Source organism: Vanessa atalanta, chromosome 23 (assembly GCF_905147765.1).
Source record: "Vanessa atalanta chromosome 23, ilVanAtal1.2, whole genome shotgun sequence".
Classification (NCBI taxonomy): domain Eukaryota; kingdom Metazoa; phylum Arthropoda; class Insecta; order Lepidoptera; family Nymphalidae; genus Vanessa; species Vanessa atalanta.
This window is the reverse complement of record NC_061893.1, coordinates 5,614,626-5,625,130: the sequence shown is the minus strand read 5'-3', so window position 1 is coordinate 5,625,130 and position 10,505 is coordinate 5,614,626. Positions and strand designations below refer to the sequence as shown.

Below are 10,505 nucleotides of genomic sequence, written 5' to 3'. Positions count from 1 at the left end.
TTCTAAAGTTCGCTTTTAACTTTAAAATTTTGAAGAACTGCTTTACGATTAAGTGGATAATGATAAGTTTAATTGTTTTGATATGGGTTCGAATTCTGCTAGTGCCAATTGTTGTTTGCTTAGATGTAATGTATTATTATATCTAAATTATCTAAATCGAGCGACTTGAGATTAAATGGCGGTTTAGCGAGCAACTTCATCATGTAACTTACTTATGTAGTTTGCCATCCTGCGCGCGCGCGTCGTAAATATTCACTCTCAACCCATCACCTTTAAAAATCATCAAATTTTAATATATGCATCAAAATAACGTAACATTTGACGATATTTCCCGAGTGATATACGAAGTGATTTACAGAATAGTACCGATGTTCTTAAAGTACTAATATTTACTTATATACATAATATGTACTATATATACATACAGTCCAATTTATTCATAACTAAAAAAGTTACCGATTACAAATCACAAATCAAAGAAATTACAAATACAAATAAGGTTTAAAATACATACGGCCTCCTTACTCATAAAACAGTATGTACTAATCAAACGCAACAAAGGTCACGGGTTAAAACATGTCGTAAAATATTATTTAAAGTAGTTAATGAGTATTTAATTGTGGGAGCTGTATCGTTAATAATTTAGGAGATATCATTATCAATATTAGTCTTGTTTAACTATAAACGAATTAATTACTTTTGATAAACAAATCAAAGACATTAAGATTTTCCCATAGACAAATAAACAGTTCGCTACTTTTTTATGATATTTCTGGTAGGATTATTTTAAATAGTTGGTGCCCGCGGTTTTACTTGCGTTTTAGAGGTTGATCGTCAGGTGATACATAAAATAGTAGTCCAAGTCCTTATTTAAGGCTCATGCTTGGTTTATACCAAATTCAATTAATTTTTCTCGTAGGAATATGTCAAAGACTTTTTGGCCGCGGCTTTGTTCGCGTTTTCGTTTAAAGTAGTCCAAGTCCTTCCTCGAGGCTCAAGTCCTTCCTTGAGGCTCACGCTTGGTTCATACCAAATTTCATCAAGTTCAGTTCAGTGGTTTGGCTGTAAAATAGTAACAGACAGACGACTTTCGCATTTATAATATTAGTATAGAGTATTTTCAATAAGTTCAAGTCACGTGTACATGTTCTAAAGCGAAGGTCACTCGGTTTCTGAGTTATAACTTCCCTAGACACCAGGCGAGATGGCGCCACTGCCAACATGTAGGAATTATCCGCTCAATGTGTGACGGACGGACGGATGCCATTTATAGAACTAAATAATTGCAATATTGAAAAATAATTTTTGTATGTATTCTAACTTTGGCGAGTAAAATAGTTTACATATATTAAATGAGTGTATGTTATTTTTTCGTTTCATTTTGAAGAAGTTATAAATATATACATATATATATATATATATATATATATATTTTGATGTCCTAAAACACTTTGAATCGCACTGCATATTATGCATTCCTTGACAATATTCGAACTAAAAAAAAAAACAAAAAAAATGACAACTCGAAGCAGCGTGTCAAATGTTAATAAAAACAAAGGTCAGTTGTAGGGGTCGTGTCATTGAATTATCGCTTCCACCCGGACACCAGGCGCGGTGGCGCCACCGAAAACATGCAAGTATTACACGCTACATTTGTGGAGGCATTTAGCCTGACTTCTGACAGGACGTGAATTTATTGCAAATAAAAAAAAACTTATTTGACTCCATCTTGTTTTTAAAATTTGTTCCCGTATGTGGGTTTTGATTATTTAAATGTCTAGCTAGAATGTCATGAACGTGTCGTAAAAAAATATGGGCTAATTGTTGACCACTAATTACACGCACACTAAGATAATAAAGTTGGCCCGTTTGTTACACTTCTTTTGTAGTGCGACACTCTACCTACATACTTATATATAAATAATCTAAGTGTGTGTTAATATTGTGTTTATATATAAATATAAATTTCATAAATGTTTTTTTTTTTAATTATTTGAAATAGAACAATTTATATCTGGGCAAGCTTCTGTTTATGTTCATACGTAATTGTCGTGCTAAAAGATAGTGCTGTAATAGATAGTGAGGAAACTTGCATGGGTCGGGTGAAATTTTGTCATATTATTGGACTGTGTTTTTGTGTAAGATATTCTTAAAACTTCTTAAGAGTAGCGTCTCCTTTTGCCCAGCACTGTGACATTAACTGTCAATTTAACAGACGCAAAATCAATAGGATTTTTTGATGAGCTTAAAATCATGCTAAAATAATTTCATCAATTCTCTCTGCCTTTTCTAATTTTTATATTTAATTTAGTGGTAGGATTAAGAAAAAAATACCACCCACTTAGAAATTACACTATTGTTAAACAGGCACACTTTGTACCGCTCTAATTTAAATAGCGTAATGACTGAGCCACTGTGACAGTAACTACAGGCACTAAGGATGTATACATAATAGGGATTGTGAACGGTGTAGAAGTATTGATAATAATAAGACTTGGAATATTTGATACATCTTACAATGTCAAAATCATTTCATGATTACTTCTTGACTTTATGTCGTCCTAGTACCAGTATAAAGGGTCGGTGATGACAGATATAAAAATAACGTAAATTAATAAACATGTTTGAGTTACAACTTCATTTGTATTACCGTAATCTAACTATCTATAGGTACTATTAATGGAAGAAATCATTTATTATTTCATATAGCTTAATTTACAGCTCCCAAGACAAATGTGTTTAATGGTTTATTTGTTACGATCGTCAAGAAATTTTGCACACACTTTACAGTATGGAAAAGGACATAGAGTACGAAACTACTGCCGCCCCTCTCCCCCGCCACCCGTCTTGCCACAGTACATAAAAATATTTATAAATAATCGTCGTGATTTAATTAATATCCTTACGAATAATCTATATATAGACACCAGTATACGAACGTTCCGTTATTAAGTAACAAACAGCAATCCAAGCAAACTTTCGCATTTATAATTATTAAAATGAGACATCGTTCTTCAAGTGATCAAAGGAAAGCCGCTATTTAATATGAGTAAGAAAATTAAACGGCTACGAGCAAAAAGTTATTACGCTAATTGATTTTCATCGCTATTCCAACGAGTATCCGGCGGTTACTCATAGTTCACATGTATCAAGAATGTGAGTAATTTCACTATCAATATACATATTTATTTATTTCTCTTCGTTCGTTCGTTCTTAATTTAAAAAATACAAAAAAAAAATTAAAAAAAAAAACAGAACACACAAGAAACAGATCAAGTTATAATTCCCGAAGAAGTTAGAAATGCTATAATTAATTAGTTGGTATTAACTGCAAACTAAATAAAAATCAAATTAAAAAAATTGCAACCAATTTTAATAGTTGTAGTAGCGACGTCATGTATTTCTGATTAGTCTAAGGGTTGACTGGTAGAGAATGCCTTCAGGCATTGAGTCCGTCATTTTTAGCAATTAAGTACACCATTTGTTCAATAAATATTTTAAATAAATATAATAAGGAATAATCTCGAACTATTGCAATGCATAGATCAACCACTGAAAATACACAGATCGTTGGTTCCAATTTATGTACTTTGTGCTTAAAATTACACTAGTTTACTCGCCGTTCGCACACGGAACAAAGTTACAACTTGTGGTCGATATAAAGACTATTTCATAAATAATTAAATTTGCTTATTAATACCTTAAATAATGAAACTATTAATAGTACTTGTGTTAATAGTAGAGTTATGATTTAGCTTTGGCTGACTGGCGGCATCGTCGGGCGGCAATTAATGGAATAAAACAGAATGAGAACATTAAACTGTGCACATGTATTGAACACTGATAACACTGAGAAAGATCCCGGCGTACGCTGCGGGACGAAATCATGTATAAACTTACTTTAAATTTTAAATAAATACACGTGAATTTATTTCGTAAATTGTGGTATTTCAATTTAATTCAACAGTGTTACATGACGATTCAAAAGTGCTTTTATGAGCCTACATGAATAAATAATGTTTTGATTTTATTTTTGATTTATAAATGCATTATCCCTGCAATAGCTATATAGTCAGAGGATTATAATTAATTAAATAGAACGGCCATTGATTTAATTTTGACTTATTCGATATTATGTTCTATATTTAAAAATTACTTCTCTGATGATGCCGAGCCCTGTATTACGCAATCATTAATTCTCTCGCTTTTGAATGGCTTTGATTGTCGCCTCGCCTCGCAATCGCATAAATATACAAACGTTTTAGATATTTGTAAAATAATGGCATGTCAATATAGATTACTACTACGAGATCATTTACAAATAACGCATCATCATCATCACATATAATTTAAAGTCTAGAAGTCTCCGAAAAAGGTAAGTAAAAATATTTGTACAAGAAATATATTTAAAAAAAAAGTAAAAAACATAAATCTTCTTAATAATGGATAATATACGTTACAATAAACTTATATTGAATATGGCCGGTAGTGTATCTGGAACAGGAGTCCGGCGTCCAAATAAAAGCTAACGAGCGCACTGTACGGGGGCTTAGTAATGGAGTACAGGCGAACGGGATTTTGGTGCACAATATCTCTTATATTTATATATAACTTTATAATATACATGTCTTGTTTTTTTTTTATTATTGAATAATTTCGACACTAAATAGATTTTGTTTGTTTTAACTTGTAATGATATAAGAACTATTTTGGGTTTTTAATACATTATGATTTGAAACATTGTGTTAATTTTAAGTAAATAAGTGGGGGGGAGGGTAATTTTTTATGTAGGCGTCCGAATTGCTAAAAAAAAATATCATAATTATATATAATAATCTTTGGTAGATTTTAGATAATTTTCTATTAGAATAAATCTTTAAAAATATTCAATAAGTCTAACAGATGATTAAAAATATATCTAATTCAATATCATGTAATATACTATCGACATTGGTAACATAGGTGTAGTTGTGAACTAGTAAATTTTTTATTTTTTTTACATCAAACCTAAGCTGCTCATAAATATAATACGAAATATATGTATATAATATGTTATGTAGAAGAGATGTAGAAATGACAAGACATAAAATAGTATAAATAATGTTATATTTCATAGTATGTAATAGAAAGAGAAAGAGAGAAAAGGTCGCCTGGAGGAGGCTTTAATGGTAACGCTTTTTCTTAACGTGACGATTTCTGCCAGTGAACTTTTTTTTTATTTATTTATTTATGCTTTATTGCACCAACACTTAATAATAGATTATACCTAAGAATTAACATTTAAAAGTTCCATGAATACAACAGGTGGCCTTAACGCTAAACAGCGATCTCTTCTAGGCAAACTTTGGGCAGAACTAATTTGAGACTTTATTGTAAGCCTTGACCCTTTTTTCATAATAAAAATTATAAAAATATCTACGACAGTAAACTCCTAAATGCATGTCATGTTCCGTACCAATTAAAAAAAAAATAATAATCTGACAGATTGATTAATTATCTATATAATAAAAAAAAACGCGGGACGTTATACGTGTACTTCCTGTGTGTGTACACCCGGGTTGCATGGCATCGGTCTATCGGGCCAGATCACCTTCCACACAGTGATAACCTTAAAAGCACCACCGATATTAATACATCAAACACCCACGTGCGCGCACACAAATATCATGATGTACACACACATCGATGTTCATAATTAAGTATGGCTGTATGTGTCTATTTTGACTACACACACTTGCACCTTAATAAAATAGTAATAATAATAAAATTATTTATACACAAAATACATTTTATTAAATTCCAGAATGTTTCATTAAACAGATATTTTTTTTATTATTTGTTGAGCTAAAGCATAATATAAAGGTTATTATTTATTAAATAAATTAAATGAGGCGTATGAACGCCAGTTGATCATTTGCTAATTAATACAGTAATTGAACTTGTAAGATTATTATAGGTAAACTAGTTGTTCCACGCGGGTTCGCTTGCATCATACAAATTTCATACACTGGTACAGTGGTTTGGCCGTGAAGAGCAACAGACAGATTTACTTTCGCATTCATAGTATTCGTATAGATACTAATCTAGATTAGGCTAATTGCTAGGGAACCTGATTCACTGATTAATTTGTAACTTTCTGTTTTGTTGATATTCGTTTTAACGCGACTTAATAAAGTTAAAATATTGTGAATATATTAACTTTCGGCAACACTAGTAAATAATGTATTTTAATGAAATAGCTGGTTAATTTTCATAAATGTTAATTGAAGTTAAGGAATCGAAAAACTGCCTAATAAACCTTGCAGACATGAACAACTAATTTAATATATTGTACAACTATAATTTTGTCCATAACGAATGGACGTTAATTATTAATTGTTAAACTCACACTAACAGTCTGTAAAGGCTCTACTTGGTTGGCGTATTCACAGTTGCAGAATTTTATCGGACACGTGCTGTTTTCCACACGATGTTTTCCTTGACCGCCGAAGAGATGAATTATAAGCACAAATTGAGCACGGGAAAACAGTGATGCTTGCTCGGATTCGGACCCATAACCTTCGGTTAAGATTCGCTTGTTTTAGCCACCGTGTCATCTCGACTTCTGATTGAACTGTATTTAACAAACTATTAAATAAGTAAGTATTATCTCGATGAAAACAATAATAAAACTAAAGTACCAAAGATAATGCGGCTTTAAAACTTTTATGACCGTAAAAAGCTCGCACGCTTACCTCGTAAAGCTTTTAAGAACAGGTGGACGAGTTTCCCATAGCCTACAGGTTGTTCTTAAGACACGTGTTTCAGGATCAATACTTATCTTGGCGCCGGCGCCTGTATGCGGTTGAGGGGATGGAGAAGCGCAGACGAACGTTTAAACGCCGCGTTTGTCAAACCAATTCTAAATGTAATAAATATTATTTTTTAGTTTTGTCTGGGATCTTTATTTGCGGTGAAAAGGTTTTTCTGCGTCAGTTGACTTGACTCGACAGTTAACTTATGAAATGCTTTTGTTTATGTTTTGTTTTAGGAATGCATTAATTAAGGTGCTCAGTAATTAGTTTGAATACAACAGCTTATAAAAAGCTAAAACATAATTATTGAAGTAATAACAAAATCGTTACGATATATGGATAGTTTAAAATAGGTGGAAAATGTGATAGCCTTAACATTCAAGCCGTTATATATTAGGGTAGGTTATCTAAATCAAATTAATATCAAAATATATATTTAATACGTTGACTGCCACACTAAAATGGAAGTTGTTTCATTGAAGCCATATCACTAAATCAAATGTTAATAAATCTATAATTCAGAATCGATAGTGAAAAATATCAGTTATTTTGGCACACACGGAAGGCCGCGTGGCTTTCAACGTGTTGAGCTATTCTATACTTTTATATCTTTAAAAATGTTTAAACAAAACTCCTTATAAAAAGGAAGCATGAAATCATTTTTATACACATTGGAAAATATATAAAATCATATTTAAAATAAAACTTTCAACGCGAAAATCAATCGCTTAAAAAAACGCCCGTCTCTGATGCCCAACCCTCAATAGTTGTGGTATGGTAGCAATTCAGATAAGAGGAATCTTTACAAATTGAACCAGAAAAAAAGAAAGCGTTCGACAATATGTTCTGTGTGAATTTGTATCTTTTTTGTTACACGCTTTATTAAATAAAAAGATAATGAATAGATAGATATATTGGTTCTTATGGTAAAAATTATATATATTGTATTGTCGGCTCTACTATTTATTTCATAGATATGTTGAATCGTGTTACGTTAAAAAGATAAATTGTTGAATAAAAAGAAATATATTGTCATTAAATAAAATCACTTTAACTATTTTTAAGGATGAAAAAAAATCATTATAGTCTTTAGTATTTATTTAAAAAACGGTAAATATTAATACTAGGACGTGTAAGGCATACAGCAAGTCACGAAATATATTTAAAATTGCACAAGCGCGCTTCACATAATTTCTATTATAAAAATAACAAAATAGTTCTCTTTGGCAGTCAGTCTATGATCACATACTTATATCTAATTTATCAACAAACATAACTTATAGGGAAATACTTTTTCATATCGGTTTCCTTATAGATTTCATCCTTAACGCTACCATCCGTCGAATACAAATCAACGATACTGGCTGTTGTTCCGACATTTTCTTCACTTTGTCTGCTGTAATATTTCTCTGTCTCGTGATCGTAGGTTAAACTATCGTCGAAGTATATCGTTGAGGACAGATTCTCGCTGTCAGTTACGTCGTTTTCAACTTTGTAACCTTCGTAAGGAGGCGGCAAGTCCCTGTTCTCAGGTCTATATAATTTCCTTCCTATATTTTTTATCGGTTTGGCGTCTGTTGATGTTGAAACTTCAGGTGATTTGATGCGTTTGCTTTTGTACCGTCGATTTTGGAACCAGATTTTCACTTGAGTTGGTGAAAGGTTTAACGTTTTGGCAAGCTGTTCTCTCTCTGGTGCTGTTAAGTATCGCTGGGCTCTGAATCGTACTTCCAAGGCGTGGACTTGTGTTTGAGAAAAGAGTATTCTTGGTTTTCGTTTCACGTTTTTTTCTTTTCGTTCTTGTTTATTGCATGGTGGTTCTGTTGAAATAAATTAAACATTAGATACTTATTTATATATTTAAGACTATTATAATTACCCTATGCAGTCAACAAATACATTAAAGATACTTTGTTTAATGTTTAAGGTTTTATAATTGTAAACAATAAAAATGATATTGAATTAAATTACGAGTGTATACTTACTTGGATGCTTTTTCGCTAAAATTGGAAACTTTTGTAATGTTTCCGAATATATTGGTTCAGGAACTAATTGCTGGACACTCTTTTCCATTGGCTTGATTCCTACTCCCGGCATTTGTGAAAGTACATCTCTATCCGTATTATCCAACTTTCCAGGCGCATCTATTCCATTGTGGTGAGAGGATGATTCGGGATACTCATGATTCTGTTGGTATATATTATGACAATAGGGATTATAATTATAGTACTCCTCCATCTTCGCCTCGTGGTACATTTCTGGATTCCAATAAGGATCTGTGTTATGCATTGGTATATTAGGATACATTTGACTAAAATACTCCGGGCAATACTGACTTTGGTGGTATAGAGTTTCATATTCGGGATTTCGTCTGTCGTTCGCCTTCCATGCATCGTTTCGATCATAATACGGCGTCTGGTTTATGTTCAATATGTCTTTAACGGAGAACGGAGTGCTCAAACTGGACTGATGTTGAGCCTCGTCCAATTTCATGCGATAGTTTTTCTGGTCGTAAAAATCTTTTTCCATTTGCTTCTGTTTTACATCATATTCGTAGTAATCGTTTTTGCACTCATTGAAGTTATGTTTTAAACTATTGTTGTTGTATGACGTCGTGACTTCGTTGTGTTGTTCGTAGTTATCCATTTCTATGGCACAATCACTTTCATAATACACTATGACTAATCAGTAAAAGGTGCTTAATTAAGCTGTGGTTGAAATGACTCGCAATGGAAGACTGATGGTGTTAGAGATTGGGGCCCGAAGCCAATCCACGATGCTTACGCAGCTTTGGGCGGGGCCATGGTGCTTATAGCTATCTCCCTCTAACTTATATTATTGACTTTCTATCTGTCTTTGTCTGACATTAGGGCTGTTTACGGAGTATTGTAAATAGTTAAATACACGGATGATTTCATTTCTGTCATGAGCTTGATATCTTTATCGCTAATGACTATTGTATTGACGCAGATATTTTTTCTGGCGTTACGTGAAAGTGATTTGTGTGGAATTTATTTTATAAGTAATCGCAGAGATTGTGTCTATATCATTCGATTTGAATGAAGAATGAGCAGGCATTTGTTATTTCAATTTTGTTTCGGGAGTTAATCTATTGCCGTAACGAATACTAGGTCATCTGAAAAAATACCACACATTACAGAGTAGGGAGATGTTTTTGTTGTTTATAGTTATTGTTTAATATATTTGTATAGTAGGCCAGTCAATAAAGCCCATTAAGGTCAAGTAATTAGTATCATTATGATTTTTTGATATGTGGTTTCGGACGTTAAATTAATAACAAATTAAAATTTTAAACCCTTTGGGGTGAACGCTAAGGGGTTGAGAGGGTGAAAAGCGTTTTTGCTTATAACTTTGTGAAAAAAAAATTTAAAGGCTCTATACTGATTCAGTATAAAGTCAGTTTCAGATGTTTTCTTTGACAGTTGTTTGTAATAAGTAAAATATTAAAAACAAAAATTCATCCTTTTTTTAAAGTAATATGGACCCCAAAACTAGTATAACATGTGACTTTATACTATCGCCAAGCATTTATACTCTATACGTTGGTTGTTGTCGGTAAAAAGAGTGGCTTTTTGCCTTATTACATAACCAGTTTCTATGGGAGGTGACATCTTACCTTGGGTTCAAATTTGCTCGTCCGCAGTATTTGAAAAAAAAAAAAATTAAGTAAAACCTTATACTATAAGCTGT

General features: G+C 32.1%; 1 protein-coding gene across 1 annotated transcript; it reads right to left on the bottom strand.

Moving 5' to 3' along the window:
- Nucleotides 1-7,903: 7,903 nt before the first annotated feature.
- Nucleotides 7,904-9,502, bottom strand: LOC125073161 (homeobox protein Hox-A4a-like). Its single transcript, XM_047683878.1, has 2 exons — nucleotides 8,780-9,502; nucleotides 7,904-8,614 (listed from the first exon to the last, which is right to left on the bottom strand). Exons 1-2 carry the CDS (start codon nucleotides 9,438-9,440, stop codon nucleotides 8,058-8,060), a joined length of 1,218 nt encoding a protein of 405 aa, XP_047539834.1. The 5' UTR covers nucleotides 9,441-9,502; the 3' UTR covers nucleotides 7,904-8,057.
- Between the last annotated feature and the right edge of the window lie 1,003 nt (nucleotides 9,503-10,505).

Coding starts and splice junctions, on each gene's coding strand:
- LOC125073161 (XM_047683878.1), bottom strand. CDS start 9,440: ATGGATAACTACGAACAACACAACGAAGTCACGACGTCATACAACAAC. Junction 8,615..8,779: donor TTTAGCGAAAAAGCATCCAA/GTAAGTATACAC, acceptor TTATTTCAACAG/AACCACCATGCAATAAACAA.